The sequence below is a fragment of the Mirounga leonina genome, unplaced genomic scaffold, assembly GCF_011800145.1.
Source record: "Mirounga leonina isolate KUSES-001 unplaced genomic scaffold, KU_Mleo_1.0 Mir_169, whole genome shotgun sequence".
NCBI lineage: Eukaryota > Metazoa > Chordata > Mammalia > Carnivora > Phocidae > Mirounga > Mirounga leonina.
Genome location: NW_023270431.1, coordinates 20,708,159 through 20,728,394, shown reverse-complemented (window position 1 = coordinate 20,728,394; position 20,236 = coordinate 20,708,159). Strand labels below are relative to the sequence as shown.

General features: G+C 37.5%; 1 protein-coding gene across 3 annotated transcripts in view; it reads right to left on the bottom strand.

Moving 5' to 3' along the window:
- Positions 1–259: 259 nt before the first annotated feature.
- CMSS1 (cms1 ribosomal small subunit homolog) overlaps positions 260–20,236 on the bottom strand; it is a 380,974-nt gene continuing 360,997 nt past the window's right edge. For all 3 annotated transcript variants that reach the window (XM_035015221.1, XM_035015223.1, XM_035015224.1), the window contains exons 4-10: positions 19,756–19,885; positions 15,775–15,834; positions 14,522–14,624; positions 10,958–11,018; positions 10,448–10,535; positions 1,987–2,075; positions 260–566 (exon numbers count right to left, since the gene is read on the bottom strand). In XM_035015221.1, coding sequence (XP_034871112.1) covers positions 483–566; positions 1,987–2,075; positions 10,448–10,535; positions 10,958–11,018; positions 14,522–14,624; positions 15,775–15,834; positions 19,756–19,885 — 615 coding nt within the window. In that variant the 3' untranslated portion in view covers positions 260–482. The remainder of the gene's footprint in view (positions 567–1,986; positions 2,076–10,447; positions 10,536–10,957; positions 11,019–14,521; positions 14,625–15,774; positions 15,835–19,755; positions 19,886–20,236) is intronic.

The following is a 20,236-nucleotide window of genomic DNA, read 5'->3' as shown; positions in this document are numbered from 1 at the left end:
TACACCTGCAACTCTTTCTATCACTACCACTGCACCCTTCACACTGGGACCAGGCTTCAGTTTAGGAGTCTGTTCCACGAGTACCATCACATGGAAGCCTCAACAATCCTAGGAGATATCATTCTCATCTTGTGGCTGATGAAACTAAGGCTCAGAGAGGGAAGTGGCCTGGCTAAGGTTGCCCAGATGCTCTTTTCCTTCTGCAAAGTCACATCAGAGACCAGTTGGTGAAAGAAAAATTCAGTCTGCTCAACAAAAATCATATACAAGCTGGTGATACTTTATTATACAAAGAAGTTGGCAAAGGACAGCTTCATTTTTGTCAAAGAATCTCCACCAAAAATTTCTAGTGATTCATCTGGTGATGCAGTTAACATAATAAAACAACAGCTGATATTTACTGAGTCCTTGCAGTATTCCAGAGCCATTAAATGAGATGCAAATCCCACCATAAAAACTGGAATTTTCATTAGGACCCAGACTTAGAAAAGGCCCAGCTTCAAAGATTCAGACTTGCATAGACTGAGGACTCCCATTTCCAGAAGTTCAAAAACTTCCTTTCTTATCTAAATGAGAAAAAAAAAAAAAAAAAGGTTAAGATCAAGAAATGATGGTCTTGGTGAATAAATTCAACCATCTGGACTTCTTGGTATTTGTGTAGCTGTTATGGCCAGAATCAGGGAGGGCAAAAATCCTAACCTATGTTTTATTCAGAATTGAAATATTTACTTAAGTAAAGGGATAGGTACTAAATAAAACATCCATTTCATTAAAGTGCCCTTTGTAACCATTCCAACTAAAATATCATAAAAAAATCTTATACAAGGGTGTTTCAAAATACCTAAAGTATGGCTATATTGCACACATATTTCAATATAGGATAGCTGATAATGATGACATCAACATAATACAAATAACTGGGTGACAAGGTTTTTTCTTTGACACAATTTCTCCTTATCATTATAATTAAAAAACTTACAGTGGATTACTCAGATTTCACACTGTACCTGAAATAAATATGGACTTATGTGCCTAACATCAAATTTGTTGAACTGGTTTTAAAAAACCAGTCAATTCAGGGCACAGGGGTGTGTGTGTGTGTGTGTGTAGGAAACTGAAAAAATTGTCTTTTTACCTGTACTGATGTCTGATTTAGCTCACTGATCAATCATAATCAGGTTGGTCATTCCGGGGATATAGCTTTACGTGGTAAATTAATTTATTCAGCATGTTTGGAGGATTAATTCCAAATCTCTTTGATATTTACTGCCATGATTAATTAGGTTGGTGACTGGTAGCCATTTTTATTATTGGACAAAACTTCTTCTCTCCAACAGATACTTCTAAACATCGGGCTAGATTGAAAAATTAGCCCCATGATACACAGTAGGTGGCAAATCAATTTTTTCACATTTTGATGATAATGGATTACTTTCATAAATACAGAATGAGCTAATGCTGTGGCCACAAAGGCAATCAATCAGTTTTAATCCACGGAGATATCAAAATAATTTCCCCACAAAAACAAAAACAAAATAGCCCTCTATATTAAGTGAGGTTTTGGGTATGGGAGATGCAGGCCATGAGGCAAGTTTGTGCCCCTACTTCCTCAAACATTTGTAAGGATGAAAGACAAAGACGAATATGTCTCTAAAAGCAAGGCACAGAAAAATGTGCCAAGTCCTCCAGATCCTCCTGTTTCTCAAAGGTTCAGTATAGATATAGTGGTCCCCAGTGGGGCAGAGGTCATTGGTCATATAAGGAAGAAACAAAGCTGATTACTATAAGACACATGGAAAGGATACAGTTAGGTCTAAGGGAGTGAGATGGACTCTATAATTGCAGTTACTTCAGAGTTAAAAGATAGAAATCATTTCAATGGCCAGAATGTGCTGGCTCCCCACGTGAAAGACTTTATTACTGTATTTGAACTCAAGTTCAAGTTGAAGAAAAAAAGGTTAAAGGCAATTGCTGGTTACATGGTACCTCGGGAATGTCCATCATCCTTCTCAACTTCTGATCTCTCCAGTTCCAGTCAAAAACCAGGAACTTTAAGGGGTTCAAATTAAGGCCACCTGAAAGAAACACAGAGAGAGTTGCTACAGCAGACCTCATGACATAAGCTTACTCAAATGACTTTTTAGTCTCCTCGTTGCTTTTTGCCTCATTTGCTGTCCTCTGCCCCAGCAACTAATCTCTACACACTGAATGCAGCCAGCCCTTGCTTGATGGAAAACAAATGCAGCACTCTGAGATTGCTTTCCTTATAATCTTATCACTGATTCTGAGGGAAGCAGAGAAGCTGCTCAGCTTGTCAACTGCTGGCAAAGAAACAATCCCAAACCTCCATTTCATGAAGCCCCAGAGCGTGAAGTCTCATTCCTGACAGGAATTTGATAAGATGGATCCTGCAGTCTGGGTAGTGGCCTTTCAGAGGACTTGAGTCCAATGGAGTGTGAGTGACTATGAGGAGGTGAATGGACAGAAGGATGAGGCTGGGCTTTGGGGATTAGACAGAAAAGGAAGTAAATATGAATAGGCTCTATTCAAAGTCTGTTATCATTTGAGAAGACTAGTAAACGACTTAAGGATTCCATTTCCACTTTCTTCCTATGTATCTAGACAATTATGGAATGTGGGGCTGGAGGGGACCTCAGGGATTGTCTGTTTCTCAGAAGTCTCAGAATTGGGCACAGTTAGTTCTTCCCACTCCCCAGTTCTTTCCATTGCCCCAGGCTGTTTCACGTTACATGTGGAAACATAACTGAAGCCTTCCTTTACTCTGCAGCACTTCCCCTCATCTCTGTGATTATTTCAGTATTTCCCCTTCGGCCCAAAAGACTTTTCATTCTTCTTATAATTATAATGCCTCTTATTTATTTAATGATTTTATTTATTTACTTATTTGAGAGAGAGCGAGCGAGCACCCGAATGCACTTGAGTGATGGGGAGGGGCACAGGCAGAGAGAGACTCTCAAGCAGACTCTGCACTGAGTACGCCCTGACGCAGGGCTCAATCCCACGACCCTGAGATCATGACCTGAGCCGAAATCAAGAGTCAGACACTTAACCAACTGAGTCACCCAGGGGCCCCTGTAATGCCTCTTATTTAAAATTCTGTGTAAAAAGCATTTGACAAAATACAGCATCCTTTCCTGATTAAAACTCTTCAGAGTATAGGGATAGAGGGAACATTCCTCAAGTTCATAAAATCCATCTATGAAAAGCCCACAGCAAATATCATCCTCAATGGGGAAAAGCTGAGAGCCTTTCCCTTAAGATCAGGACCACGACAAGGATGCCCACTCTCGCCACTATTGTTCAACATAGCACTAGAAGTCTTAGCAACAGCAATCAGACAACAAAAAGAAATAAAAGGTATTCAAATTGGCAAAGAAGAAGTCAAACTCCTCTCTTTGCAGATGACATGATACTTTATGTGGAAAATCCAAAAGACTCCACCCCGAAATTACTAGAACTCATACAGCAATTCAGTAATGTGGCAGGATACAAAATCAATGCACAGAAATCAGTTGCTTTCTTATACACTAACAATGCAACTGTAGAAAGACAAATTAGAGAAACGATTCCATTTACAATAGCACCAAAAACCGTAAGATACCTCAGAATAAACCTAACCAAAGAGGTAAAGGATCTATACTCTAGGAACTACAGAACACTCATGAAAGAAATTGAAGAAGACACAAAAAGATAGAAAAACACTGGAAGAATAAATATTGGATTGGAAAGAACAAACATTGTTAAAATGTCTATGCTACCCAGAGCAATCTATACCTTCAATGCCATCCTGATCAAAATTCCAATGACATTTTTCAAAGTGCTGGAACAAACAATCCTAAAATTTGTATGGAATCAGAAAAGACCCCTAATGGCCAAGGAAATGTTGAAAAAGAAAAACAAAGCTGGGGACATCACGTCGCCTGACTTCAAGCTATATTACAAAGCAGTGATCACCAAGACAGCATGGTACTGGCACAAAAACAGACATATAGACCAATGGAACAGAATAGAGAGCCCAGATATGGACCCTCAACTCTATGGTCAAATAATCTTCGACAAAGCAGGAAAAAATATGCAATAGAAAAGACAGTCTCTTCAATAAATGGTGCTGGTAAAATTAGACAGCTATATACAGAAGAATGAAACTCAACCATTCTCTAACACCATACACAAAGATAAACTCGAAATGGATGAAAGACCTCAATGTGAGACAGGAATCCATCAAAATCCTAGGCAGTAACCTCTTTGACATTGGCCACAGCAACTTCTTTCAAGATTCATCTCCAAAGGCTAGTGAAACAAAAGTGAAAATGAACTTTTGGGACTTCATCAAGATAAAAAGCTTCTGCACAACAAAGAAAACAGTCAACAAAACAAAGAGGCAACCCACAGAATGGGAGAAGATATTTGCAAATGACACTATAGATAAAGGGCTGTTATCCAAGATCTACAAAGAACTTCTCAAACTCAACACCCAAAAAACAAATAATCAAGTCAAAAAATGGGCAGAAGACATGAACAGACACTTCTCCAAAGAAGACAAACAATGGCTAACAGACACATGAAAAAATGTTCATCATCATTAGCCATCAGAGAAATTCAAATCAAAACCACATTGAGATACCACCTTAGACCAGTTAGAATGGCAACAATTGACAAGGTGAGAAACAACAAATGTTAGAGAGGTTGTGGAAAGGGGAACCCTCTTACACTGTTGGTGGTAATGCAAGTTGGTACAGCTACTTTGGAAAACAGTGTGGAAGTTCCTAAAAAATTAAAAATAGAGCTACCCTATGACCCAGCAATTGCACTACTGGGTATTTACCCCAAAGACACAGATGTAGTGAAAAGAAGGGCCATATGCACCCCAATGTTCATAGCAGCAATGTCCGCAATAGCCTAACTGTGGAAAGAGCCGAGATCCATTCAACAGATGAATGGATAAAGAAGATGTGGTCCATATATATAATGGACTATTACTCAGCCATCAGAAAGGATGAATACCCAACTTTTACATCAACATGGATGGGACTGGAGGAGATTATGCTAAGTGAAATAAGTCAAGCAGAGAAAATCAATTATCATATGGTTTCACTTATTTGTGGAACATAAGGAATAGCATGGAGGACATTAGGAGAAGGAAGGGAAAAATGAGGGGGCGGGAATCGGAGGGAGAGATGAACCATGAGAGACTATGGACTCTGAGAAACAAACTGAGGGTGTTAGAGGGGAGGGGGCTGGGGGAATGGGTTAGCCTGGTGATGGGTATTAAGGAGGGCACGTACTGTATGGAACACTGGGTGTTACACGAAAACAATGAAGCGTGGATCGCTACATCAAAAACTAATGATGTATGGTGACTAACATAACATAATAAAATAAAATTAAAAAAATAAAAAAATAAAATTCTCTCTGTGGGGTGCTCAGTGGGGACTGAGTCTGGGATCAAGCCCCACATAGGGCTCCCTGCTCAGTGGGGAGTCTGCTTCTTCCTCGGCACCTCACTGTACTCTCATGCTCTCTCTCAAATAAATAAATAAAATCTTAAAAAATAAAATTCTCTCAGGGCACCTGGGTGGCTCAGATGGTTGAGCATCTGTCTTTGGCTCCGGTCATGATCTTCAGCTCCTGGGATCGGGCCCCGCATCGGGCTCCCTGTTCAGTGGGGAGTCTGCTTCTCCCTCTTCCTCTGCCTCTCCCCACTGCTCCTGCTCTCTCTCTCTTGCTCTGTATCTCTCTGTCTCAAATGAATAAATAATAAAAAAAAAATTTACAAAAATAAAAATAAATAAAAAAAATAAAATTCTCTCTGCAAAAGTAAAAACGATAAATTGAGAAGGAAAATGGGTTGGCAGTCTTCCCTTCAAAATAACTTACTATTAGTGGGAGAGCAAACAGGTACATCCTCACAGGAAGGCACTTGAGCATTATATAATAGGAGCCTTAAAATACCTACTATTTGATAAAATAATTTTCTTTCTATGACAAATCCCAATAAATGCATCAGAAACTTAAATATAGTTAATGGGGTGCCAGGCTAGCTCAGTCGGTAGAGTATGTGACTCTTGATCTTGGGGTTGTAAGATCAAGCCCCACATTAGGTGTAGAGATTACTTAAAAACAAAATCTTAAAAAAAAAGAAAGAAACTTAAATATAGTTACTTGCAAAGATGATCATTGCTATTTATAATAGCAAAAAATTAGAAATAACCCAGGTATCCTATCATAATTGTATTGCTAAAAATATATATATATATAACTTGGGATAAATATCCAAAATATATAAAAAAATTCTGCAAATCAGTGGCAAAAAACACCAAACAATCTGATTTAAAAATAGAGGAAATGAATAGATACTTTGCCAATGAAGACATCCAAATGGCCAACAGGTACATGAAAAGGTGCTCAGCATCACTAATCATCAGGGAAATGCAATTTAAAACCACAATGAAATATTACCTCACACCTGTTAGAATGGCTATTACCAAAAAACCCCACAAGAAGTAGTAAGTGCTGAAGGGATGTGGAGAAAAGGGACCTGTTGTGCACTGTTGGTGGGAATGTAAATTGGTGCAGCCACTGTGGAAAACAGTATGGAAGAACTCTCAAGAAATTGAAAATAGAATTACCATATGATCCAGCAATTCCACTTCTGGGTATATACCCAAAAGAAAACAAACTCACTATCTCAAAAAGATATATGCACCCCTATGTTATTGCAGCATAATTTATAATAGCCAAGACATGGAAACAACCCTCAGTGTCCATCAACAAATGAATGAAGAAAGAAAATGTCACACACACACACACACAGAGGAATATTATTCAGCTGTAAAAGGGAAGGAAATCTTGTCATTTGTGATAATAAGGATGACTCTTGGCATTATGAAATAAGTCAGACAGAGAAGGACAAATACTGTATGATCTCACTTATATGTAGAATCTAAAAAACCTAACTCATAGATACATAGAACATATTGGTGGTTGTCAAAGGTGGGGGGTTGGGGAAAATGGGTGAAGGTGGTTAAAAGGTAAAAACTTCCAGTTGTAAGGTAATTAAGTTCTGGGGATGTAATGTGCAGCACAGTGATTGTAGTTAATACTGTACATTTGAAAGATGCTAAGAGAGTAGATCTTAAGAGTTCTCATCACAAGAAAAAAATTTATAACTATCTGAGGTGACTGATGTTAAATAAACTTATTGTGGTCATCATTTCACTATATATGTATAGAGTCATTATACTGTACACATTGGACTAATACAATGTTATATGTCAATTATGTCTCAATAAAACTATAAAAAACAGTAGAATATTATGTAGAATATTATATAGCCATTAAAAATGAAAAATTAAAACTATTTCATGACCAAGAAAGTCCTCATAAGATATTTTAAGTGGAGGGGTGCCTGGGTGGCTGAGTCAGTTAAGCATCTGCCTTTGGTTCGGGTCATGATCTCAGGGTCCTAGGATCAAGCCCCACGTCAAGCTCCCTGCTCTGCGGGGAGCCTGCTTCTCCCTCTCCTTCTGCCGCTCCCCTTACCTGTGCTCTTGCTCTCCCTGTCAAATAAATAAATAAAATCTTTTTAAAAAAAGGTATATTAAATGGAAAAGACAAGTTATAAAATTATGATATACAGTTTGATCTCCACTTACAAAAATAAATATATAAATGCATAGAAAAAAAGACTAAAGAAAATATATTCAGTATTAACTAACAAGTGATTATCTCTAAAGTGATTTATTTTCTTTTCTATACTTTTGCACTGTTGAAAGGCTCTCACTGTTAGAAAATCTCCTTCATTATTAAATTAAGATTAAAACAATATAATTCAGTCTATAATTGTACAGATCCCACTGTCATGGGATATCTTTGTAAGTTTGGAAACTTTCCTTAATATATCATATATATAAACATCTTAAGTCATAAACAGCTACATAAAATGAGTTATGTGCCATTTGTTTTGCTTTGTTAGATTTTCAGTTTCTAGAGTGCTGGAATTGTTCTCCCCCTTTTTTTCTTTTTTAAGATTTTTAAAATTTATTTGAGAGAGAGAAAGACAGAGTATGAGTGAGGGGGGGGTAGTGGCAGAGGGAGAGGGGGAAGCTGACTCCCTGCTGAGCAGGGAGCCTGATGCAGGGCTCAATCCCAGGACCCTGAGATCATGACCTGAGCCAAAGGCAGATGCTCAACCAACTAAGCCACCCAGGCACCCCTGGAATTATACTCTTTAAATGCTTTGTATATTGCTTAACACCTGTGGTTAGTGAACATTAAATCTTTCATCAAATCAGAATCAGAAGTATGTTATTTTCATGTATTATAAAAAATCAACAGCTCCTTAAATGATTTTTCCACTTCTTAAATAAGCTTTCATACTGAGACCTCACAACTCTATGGAAATAAAATTTCAACAATTTGTAGAGCTTTGCTTTTTCTCTTTTAAATATGGAGAACTGTGACCCTATTGCATGGGGCGCCTGGTGATACACGAAGAACCCTCTGGAATCTAGGGAGGGGTGAGGTGAATCTCTGGCTAAGAGCTGTGGGAGAGGCAGGGTTCACCCCTGGGCTCTCCTGCTGCCCAGCCAATCTCTCCCAACTCTGTGTCTCACAGATATGCTATGAGCACCTCTCATCTGTTCCTTCACTTCAATGCCCTCCCATGTCCATAAGGCAAAAATCCAAACTCTTCAGCTTAATGTTCAAAATCCTGCCTCCACACTCTTTCTTTCCGACTGAATCACTAACTACTAAAGCCCATGAAGTTTCCAACCAAGAAAGTTGGTCTCTTTAATAAAAATAAAAACTAGCATTTGATTTCTTGGGGTGTGAAACTCATTGTGCCAAACTCTTTACTGGCATTTTATTATCATACCAATCCTTTGAGGAAGATACTACCACTATCCCTGTCATTTGAATACAGAAACAGATTTAGAGAGGTTAAGTAACTTGCTAAGGTCACAGAGCTGGTCAGGTGCTGGACCTGGGATTTGACTCTAGACTGAATCCATAATAGGGGCTTGTAAACTCAACACTGTATCTCAATCATGTGTATCTCCTGCCCTCTTCTGATGCAGTGGTTCTCCCATTCCTGATTGCTTTTCTCACATCTCCGTACTTCAAAGATCCTATTTTAACCCTTCTCATACTTCAAAGATCAGTTAAAGACCCTTTTCTTTCTAAAGCCTTCCATTCAGATTCAGCCTCCGTAAGGGTGTATTTCAACTCCTATAGGACTTGGAAGTGCTCATTCCGCCCTTGGCATTTACTGCCTTATGTTGTCAATCTCCTTCTGGGTATATTTATTTCTTCAAGGATCAGGAGCTCTTTGAGGGGGAAAAGCTCTGGAACTAGGAAGGCCTAAACTGAGAGACTGTGGGAGAGCCACTTAACCCTTCAGAGCTTCAGAGTGTTTTCTTATAAGAAATAAAAATGCTAGCCTGCACTGGTGCCATGAATATTTAATGAGATACCTAAGAGTGTTTAGTGTAGACCAGTGCAAGTATGAACTCAAAAAATATGTTTCCTTTCCTTATCCGGGGCTGCTAAGTTTGTTACTTCTTTGTAATTGCACAGCCTTTGTATATAGTGGGTTCATTTAACCCTGGATGGCTTTCATCTGGAAAGAAACATTAGTATTTTAAGCTTTTGTTTGCTTCTTGGCAAATGCCCATCTCTATACTGAGTCATTACATTAATGAACCCATTTCTTTTAGATATATAAAAAAATCCAGGAATAGCTCCAGTTATAAAACAAAGTTCTATAAGTATATTAAATAAGTAATTTGGAAATGTGTATTGAAAAGAAATCTTTAATCCGTCTGGCAGGTAAAACAGGTAACAATATCATCAGCAGATTAATAGGTTTTAGGCTACTGACTTTGAGAGAGCCAACAAATTATAAAAACCCACTGTTGGACGCTGTCTGGAATACTTTCTGGGTAAGGTACTAAAAGAGAAATGCATTTGGGAGAAATATTCTAGAATACCATATGAAATACCATTTCATCCATAGAAACTGCATTTTTGTTTCAACATGTTTTATACAAAAGTCCTCAACTGAAATGGCAGTCTTGGGGAACCAAGATCCAATTAATTAAGAGGGAAATACTCAACTCATCCAGCTCTACAAATTCTAGAGGTTGCAGATTGGTGAAATGAATTGTGGATCCACTAACCTGCTTAAAGCAACTGGAATTTGAATGTGTTTAGGCAGGCACATGTACCACAGTCTGCCACAATCCTTACTATTCCCTATTGCACTATACCTTCTGGCTAGCTTTATTGACGAAAGACTGTTTCCAACTCCCAGATTAACACAGAAATCTGGTTTCACAACATCACAAATGTGGTTTCCTAAACTCACTTGGGGGTAAGGGAAAGTCCCAGTTCTGAGTAGGCATATCAGTGCCTCTCTTCATACCTTGTTTAATGAGTTCTTTAATTCTCCCTGGTGTTCCTACACCCAGGTGCACAGCACGCTTCTCCAGCAACTTTATCTGCTCCTGGACCTATTTATTTCAAGATGGAGATGAAAGAAAAGAAGAGTCATGAGAAAGTGCAATCATAGTCACTTCATCTAGAAGTTAAAAAGTAAAAAGCAAATACGGCTATGTTTAGGCTCAACTTCCAGTGCAAAGAAGGTTAATTAACATCAAGATAGAAAAGCATCATTCTGTAAAATTGGTAAATCTTCAAAGAAACGAGGGACCAAACCTCAGCTTCTGTGCAGGAATCTTGGAGCACAGAGTAGCGACTGTTGTTGGGGCAGGTCATGCAAAGGCAGGGAATGTAAAGAACACCAGAACAGTTGTTAAATATGATATATAAGGAGGCACCAAAGAAAACACCTGCTAAGGAGATAAGAAAAAGCTAGGAGTGGCCCTTAAGGATAACTTACAACATCCATCAGCAACCACAGGCCCTTGCTTACCTTTATGTGTTTTGCAAATAATTTCATAACTTTGCTGTCTCCTCTGAATGCTGTCATTGACCTAATGAAAAAAAAAAGATTAATAAAAAAAGATGAATGCTTAAGAAAACTTATTCATTGCAGGCCACATTGACAACTTAAGTATATCTTGCTTTAAAGAGAATATATGTGTTTATATGTGTAACTATGAGCATATGCACAGATACAAAAAACAGATTTACGGGTCAGCCCATCTCTGGAAGGAAAGTGAGGAAGCCTTTTATTCAGGCAGGTATCTGGATTGGCTTCTACTTTTCATACACAAGGTTAACTTTACTTAGGTTTCCTTGATAACTGAAACATAATGGATCTGCCCTTCATTTGTAATACAGAATTTCTGTATTACAGGTCCCTGGCAGAGAATTCATCTTTAAACTCTGCAGTATAGTTCTCATACAAAATTTGGTTGTAAGAAATACCTTGGAGCAGTGATGTCAGCCTGTGCTCTGTGGAGCCCAAACGCATCTACAAGTTTGTATGTTATTGCCATGGTGGGTTGCTGGGAATGAGCTGACAGGGAGGAGAAGAAAGGCTTATGTCCTTCAATCAGAGCAATGCCCCACTTTTATCTACTTTGCAGAGTGAGCTTTTCTGCAAAATTTTATATGTGGAAATGTTCCCGGTATCAATAGACATAAAAGAACAATCAATCCTTTAATTGATGTTTGGAAATAAAACATGGGAATATGCTTGGAAATATTATTGCCAGTAGGAATATATGAATTTGCAAGATAGTAAATTATACTATCTAAGTTCTGTTGTATTTGACTTTTACTCATACATAAGCTTTCTCCATGGCAAGGTTAACTAGGAAGACAGTTTAGGGGACATATTTAACATTAATTCATGGTCCTCAAAAGAACAGATATCCTTATAAAAGTTAGAATTATTCACTATTAGTCTTTATGAACAGGGCTTGTTGTGCTACCTCAGAAATCCTTTTTTGCAAATCACCTAACCTTGAAGTGGATCATAATACCAAAGACACAGAAGAACACGGAATTGGTAAATGAAGTGTGACAACACAGTGCTTTTATGCCCTTCAGAAAGTTATTTATGTACAGTAAAAGCTCAAATCAATGTGACAGCTTGTTTTTAAGAGGCCATCTCCAGGCCAACCTCTTTGCCATTAATGTTTGGATCCGAAATGAGTTCTGTGGTGGTAGTTTCTAAAACACTGAAAAGTCAATGTGAACTACTATGATTTCAGAACCAGCAAGTACAGCTGCCCAGAAACAGTTGGAGTCTTGAAGATCAATTGTGTTCAGAGCAGAAATAGTTGCAAGAAACACTTTTGTTTTACTGAGAGCTGGTGTGATATAATATTATGTGTGTGCCTTGGCGGCGAAAGGAGAGTTTGAAGAACTTAAAAACTACCTTTCTAAATTTGTAATCAGATTAGTTCATTTAGAAAAATAGATGCTAAATAATTACTGAGAGTCTACATGTGCACCTTAATTTATTTTCTCCAGGACTTGGATTTTCCTTTGTTTTGTCTCTTGTCAAACCCTGGTGCAGAGCCTGGCCCTGGAAGAGGGCTAGTTCCAGTAAATCCCAATTTACTCTGACGGCTCTTCTCTGAAAGCTCAATGTTACCACTGATCCAGTGGAAGACTTTTTGTTTCTTCTACTATACTACAGTAAATGAAAAGGTATGTGAAAGCACTTAGTAAAGCACTGACAAATTATCTTTAAAACATAATTTTTATATTTAAATTTTCAGCCCATTTGGAATTTACCTTGGTATGAGAAGTGAGATAGGGCTCCAACTTACTTTTCCAGATGGTTACCCAGTTGTTCCAACACCATTTATTAAATAATCCATCTTTCCCTACTGCTTTGTTACCTTTGCCATATGCTACGTTTTCATATGCATATGGGCCTATTTCTGAACTTCCAATTCTGTTCCACTGGTCTGATCTGTCATGCATATGCCAGTTCCATCCTGTTTTAATTAGTGAGACTTGGTAACATATATCTATTGGTAATCTGATAGATACTATAGGCATAGTATCCTCTCACTAATATTCTTTTTCAGAATTTCCCCAGGTATTTTTATCTTCTGTATTTTCTCTTACGAACTTAGAACTATGGCTTATCTTTAAACTTTGAACTTTAGCTTATCGAGATAGAAAACCAATTCTATTGGAGTTTTGTTGGGAATCTGTGAAATTTATGTTATTCTAGGTAAAACAGACATCTTTACAACACTGACTTTTTTTTTTGAAGATTTTATTTCTTATTTCACACACAGAGAGAACGAGCAAGTATAAGCAGGGGCAGCAGCAGAGGGAGAGAGAGAAGCAGAAGCTGAGCAGGCAGCCCAATGCAGGACTCCATCCCAGGACCCTGGAATCATGACCTGAGCCAAAGGCAGATACTTAACTGACTGAGCCGCCCAGGGATCCCTACATTGATTCTTCCTATTCAGCAATATCGTATGCCCTTTTGTTCAAGATCTTCTGAGTTGTGGGGCACCTGGGCGGCTCAGTGGGTTAAGTGTCCAACTCTTGATTTTGGCTCAGGTCATGATCTCAGGGTTGTGAGATGGAGCCCCACATCAGGCTCTGTGCTGGGCATGGAGTCTGCTTAAGATACTCTCTCTCCTCTCCCTCTGCCCCTCCCTGCCCCCATCCCCTCTTAAAAAAAAAGATCTGAGCTGCTTATGTAATATTTTCTTTATACAGATTTTGGTAGGTTTATTACTTGGTCTTCTATTTTTTTCTTGTTATTATTTTAAATTAGATCTTTTCTTTTATTATTTTTTCTAACTGGTTATTGCTTATTATTTCCTTGCTTTTACTCTTGCCCTGTATAACGTGTGTTCTCTGCACAGAAGCCAAGGTGATCCTTTAGAAAGATTATTCAGATCGGGCGCCTGGGTGGCTCAGTTGGTTAAGCGACTGCCTTCGGCTCAGGTCATGATCCTGGAGTCCCTGGATCGAGTCCCGCATCGGGCTCCCTGCTCGGCAGGGAGTCTGCTTCTCCCTCTGGCCCTCCCCCCTCTCATGTGCTCTCTCTCATTCTCTCTCTCTCAAATAAATAAATAAAATCTTAAAAAAAAAAAAAAAAGAAAGATTATTCAGATCATGTGATGCCTCTGCTCAAAATCTTCCAATAGCATTGCATCTCAGGGTCTTTTATGCTTATTGTCCACTCTGTCTGGAATAATGCTCTTCTTCTAGATATCTGCTTGGCATTCTCCTTCACTTTGTTCATGTCTCTGCTCAAATGTCATTCTCCTTAGAAAAACTTACCGTGACAATCCTTTTAAAAGTAGCCCCCCAACCCACTCTATCACTTTGCCATGCTTTATTTCTTCTTATATAATTTAACACTACCTGACATTATAATATATATTTATTTGTTCATTGTCTGTCTCCCTCACTAGATAGTAAGTTCCATGACAAAAGGGATTCTGTCTGTTTTGTTCATTGTTACATCTCCAGCATATACAGCATATCAACTTGACACATATCAGTTACTCAGAAAACATTTATGAAACAAATAGGTGAAGTGTCCAACCTAATGAGCTCTAAGGCCCGGATAGCAGAGCTACAGATGATCAGCATTAGGACCGATTTCTTCTCATTATGGTTCTTCCGAAGTTTTACCCACTTAGGGCAGACTGAAAAAATACCATAAGAAAAATATTACTCTAAATATAGCAAAATAGGGCTCCTATTTATTTTAGGTCCCTAAAGTTGAGTATTCTCCAATTACTCTTTGTTAGTATTTAATTAAAGTAAAATATAATGGGTATTGTCCAGATTCTATTCTCTGGTTATATAAGATATTAGATTAAAATGAAATATCATTAACTTATAACATAAAACACATAATATGCCAAGTAGCTAAATGTGACTAGTTTTAGGACCAAGTAAAAAAAGTGTTCAGAATAATACATTTTTGATAATTTACGTTTGATGCTTGTTGGCAAAGACTAAATAGGAAAAGAACTCTGATTCAATAATGTTAAATTTTAAAGAAACACTCAACATAAGATAAAAAATGGAAATGACATTAAAATAATAGCAAGTATTTATTAAACACAGACACTGTTTAGTTCTCATAATCCAGTGAGATTGATTCTATTATAACCTACATTTATACTTGCTGAATTTGAGGTGGAGAAAGGTTTATGAACTCAAGTTGAATGCCATCAGAACTGATTTGAGTTTGAAAAAAGAATGCTAAATCTCTATATCTAAACTATTTCATTGTCAGCCACAAATAGATGACTATCTAATATGAATAATCTGGCTTTTGGCTACACACAATAAATATTGAAAAGATGAAATTAGATTGTGCAATAGCCATGGTCTGAGTTCTGAGCATATGAACAGAATTTCAGAATTTTACAGCTAGAATAAAGATCACATGTCCAACTCCCTTATCTGTCAGATAACAAAATCAAGTCCCAGAAGAGTACTCAGTGACTTGTCCCAGGTCAAACAGCAAATTAGTGACAGACCTGGAACTAGAACACTAATTATTCTCCGGATTCCTTCACCAATATTTCTAGTGTATTATAAACCAAAAAATGAGACCAAAACTCAAATTCTCAAAGCCAGAGCAAAACGAATAAACTTAAATAAACAGAAATTAATATCAAGATGGACTTTAAGAAAAACCTCCACTTCAAATCCATTTGAGGTGGAAAGTTTTGCTTTTAAATGTAGTTTTAAAAGTTTTAATTTTAACGAGATGGATCTTATGTTTTAATGGAGTAATAACAACTTGGTGAATAACTTAAAAGAAAATCAGAGTTTACTTACTTTCTTTTAGGTATGATGAAAGACTATGAGTCAAATCATTGGCCTTGAGGAAACAGGAGTCTAGAATATGACAAACATGCTTTGTAAGAGGATTTTGCAAACACACACATGATCAAAATAGATTCATTGTGAATGGTGTCTTCTTGAATAAGGTTGTAAAACATTAGTGAATGGGGGCTCATTATATATTTTAAAGTGTTGTCCAGTATTTAAAACAACAGCAGCAATAAGAACAAGTAAACTTTTAACTGTCCATAATTTCTTAGAGTAGTGAAATAGAAGCTTGTTGTATCATTCAATGAACTAATGAAGCATGTTTATTTTTCAAATTCATGGAATAGGCAATATTACAAAGGTAAAGGGGATATAGCTAACAAATCTGTGTAGAGAGGTTCAAACTCACTAGTCATCATAAAATTGTATATTACAATGATGAGGTAATATTTCACACACACATCAGAATGACAGTTGTTAAAAAGATGTATAATACCAAGTATTGTCAAGAATGTAGGGTGATAAGCCTCTTGTGAAATGTAGGTGGAGGTATAAACTGGTAATAGCTATTCTGGAAAGTAGTAAAATTAGGTTGTATACACTCTATGACCCCATGACTGCATTCCTGAGTAAATAATGGAAAGAAATTCTTACGTGTTCTATAAAGAGATATACACAAGTATATTCATCCTATCATTATTTGTTATAGCGGGGAGCAGGAAGCAACCTAGGTGTCCCTATCTGAGAAAATGGATGACCAATACGTGGTAGATGAAATCATTGGCATACTATATAGCATTTAGAAGCAATGAACTTGATGTGCATAAAGCCATATAGGCATATCTCAAAAAAGTGCTCAGTGAAGAGACAGAATGAGAAGTTCAGCACATCATTTAGATAAATTGTAAAATGTACACACATACCAACAACATGACATTTTACGAATATATATACATATTTAAAAGCATGTATTAACACATTAGCGTGAATGCTATGGGGAAGGTAAAGAGGTGTGTGGACTGAGGAAGAGTGGGAATAATGCATCAAAACACAACACAACACAACACCAGAGTAAAAGTCAATATAACAGTAAAATAAAATATAGGGGCCTTGCTCAACCAAGGACTATCACGGTCTGGCAATTATGTAGCATTATTAACTCTGTACCTGAGATGTGAAAAAAAGCAACATCATGTTTATTATTCTAATTCTTTCTATAAGAAAAAGGTTTTCTATAAACACAGAAGAGTGCTAGGGAGTAAACTATTACTAAATTAAATGACATTAATATTGTGACCCAGCATATATAAGTCATATTATGTAAGTTAACTTCAAAGATGTTGCTTCCTATACAGCTGTAGAGACTTCGATGGTCTTTAAAACTGTAATTTCCCAAGCTGAATATGATCAGACTCACCTGGAGAACTTTACAAAAGGTAGATTCCTAGGATGGACTCCTTCTGTTAGTAAGTCAGAATTCCTTGGTGGGGGGTGGCCCTGGGAATTTGCTTTTTAAGTTCTTGGGTGATTCAGTTGCTGCTAGCCTACAGGCATTTAGCACTGATCTAAACCACACTGCAGCTCTCAAGAGGACAGCGGAGTTAACTCCAAGAAATTCCTGCCTCAAAACTAATTAAGTGCCCATGTGTATGACATTAACAATGTAAAGTGAACAATATTAATTGAAAAGACATGTTCCTGCCCTACAGACACAAATAACCTCAAATCAAAACCAAGTTAGACACTCAGCAAACTAATAGGAACAGTACTTCATTATCTATATTCACTGTATATTTATGCCCCTGCCTCTGCCTGTTCCAGATAACCCACAGTGTGTCCCTCCTCTGCCCTACTGTGGTTCCTCTCTGTCCTTCCATATGTAGGAAACTAGGGTCTTTTCTACTAAACGTTCTCATGATGCCTTATTCACTGTGTCTCAGAATGGCCTAATTTCTTAACTGAAAATGAAAACCTGTTCTTTTTGTGTATAAAATATTTTTAACATATTTTTAACATTTTCCTTTCTTCCTAAACCAAGCCATGACCATACATTCTTGTTTAACAAGATAACTGAACTGTAACAGAGCAATTATATAATGTAAACTCACTATAGAACTCAAAAGACTCTTAAAGGTTTCTTCTGACCTCTGTATCTCTGTAATGCTAGAAAATTAAAATTTATGATGTTCCATAAGTATCCAGAGTAGCAGTGATCCCACTATCTCACAAATCCTTCCTGAGTTGAAGGTGTACTCTAACAAAGAACCAGAAGGACCAAGCAACCACTGAGTCAAACTTCAGTTAAACTTTGAACAGAAGCTTGTTGTAACACTTTGTTCCTGCGATACAGCAGTCAGGACAGAGCTCTCCTCAAAGGAACTAGGCCTGGAGAGGAGTGGTTTCTAACTGCTGTTGGAGCCGTCTAGGCTTTGTGAGTCTAAAACTCCAGATCTCACTCATGTGGAAATGTACTCCTTAAATTCTGGAAAAGAAACAGACACGGGCACTCCTGTTTCCAAACTCAACGTCCTTTTTTTGTTTTGTTTTTTTAAAGCACATCACAAAGGAATTATAAAAATTCAGGGAATGGGATGTTTTTCAGCTCCTTAAGCCTCTAGAAAGCATAAAGTTGTAACAGAAAAGGGAAATCAAGCTACCCTTGACTTTTTCCAACAGCAGTAATTAGGTATACCTAGTAATCTATAAATAGCTCATCTGAAAGAGTGGTACCCAAACTTTGTGTGGTTTGATTTTGTAACAACATCTCTTTAATCTCTGCCCCAAAGAGTTACAGGATGTATCAGAATTTTCAAAATTAATTAAAATCAGTTGTTACAAGACTTTTGCAATATCTTTTTAACTTAATTATAAATATTCTAAGGCAGTAGATCTCAAACAATAGTAGGTTTAAGAATCACTTGGGGTGAGGTGTCGGCTTTGCTAAAAATGTGGAATTTTATTCCTATCTTTAGATACTTTGCTTGAAATAGTCTGGCCTGTGACCCAAAACACTACCATAAAAATAAAACTGTAACTAGAAATCTGTGATAAGGACAACAAAACTAAGATGCTTATTAAAGCTAAAGTTTGGGCACCTGGGTGGCTCAGTTGGTTGAGTGTCCAATTCTTGGTTTCAGCTCAGGTCATGATCTCATGGGTCATGAGATTGGGCCTGGCATCGAGCCCCTGACTGACCTTTGGGCTCCCTTCTCAGCATAGAGTTTGCTAGAGATTCTTTCCCTCTCCCCATCCCCCCACTTGTGCGTGTGCACTTCTCTTTCTCAAATAGATAAATCTTAAAAAAAAAAGCTAAAGCTCTTGTCTATAGAGGATGAGTAAACTAATGTTTCATATCTATACTTTTAAATGTGTGCTTTATCTTTACTTTAACTTCTTTCCTCAACTAGGGATTCTTACTCCTTCAAGAATGCTAAAAAAAACGCACACTCAACAATTAGCTTTTTTTAAAAAAAGCAATTACAAACCTTGTTTATTTATTTTTTTAATTAAAGATTTTATTTTTATTTAGTTGATGGAGAGAGCACGAGAGAGCACAAGCAGGGGGAGAGGGAGAGGGAGAAGCAGGCTCCCCACTGAGCAGGGAGCCCGATGTGGGGCTCGATCCCAGGACCCTGGTATCATGACCTGAGCTGAAGGCAGATGCTTAACCAACTGAGCCACGCAGGTGCTCCCAAATCTTTCTTTGGATTGAACAAATACCATTTAGCATCTTAATAAAGAAATCATTCAAAAGTTAAAACTGTGAGGTTGAGGAAGGGAGTATTAGCATGTGGAAAATACATTGATTCACTGGCAGAGATACCTAGTTATAACATACATAGTGGAGAAAAGATAAACCCTCTTTGCTCCTCCGCATCAGGAAAGTTGATAGCAATAACAATGAGTCCCGTTAAATGATTAACTTCAGAATAGTAAGGGGAAAAAAAAAAAAAAAGGAGGAAAAAAGCCAAACAAGTCTGGCTGTACCTGGTAGGTTTAGTTCTTCTAATTCAATCACTGAGCGACTGCTGCTGTAATAGTCCTTCATCAGCTTCTGTAGGTCTTCAGGGGTCCCTGGTTTTGGCTCTGATTTTGCAAGAACATCAGTAATTTTCTTCTGCAACACGAGAAGGAAGAAAAAAACCTCAGGAAGATAGATTTTAGAATGATGTTAGCTTAGAATAGCTAAGAATCCTCTGGTACTTAAACTGCTTATAGATTTTGGTGATAGCTGAGTATGAATGTGAGTTCTAATAAATACACTTGAAAAAACTTAGTAAATAAATACTTTTTGGATACAAATACTGCTTTGAAAAATGAATGGGTGATCTAAAAGTCTCTTTGTAACTCTTGGTCAATGGCTTTCAGGAGAACTGAAATTTCTGTAGGAGTCTCCATAATAGGGCATTCCTTTCTGTTAAAAGCCAAGAAATCTTGTTGTTGTGGGAACCTCTCTTTAATCCTTCAA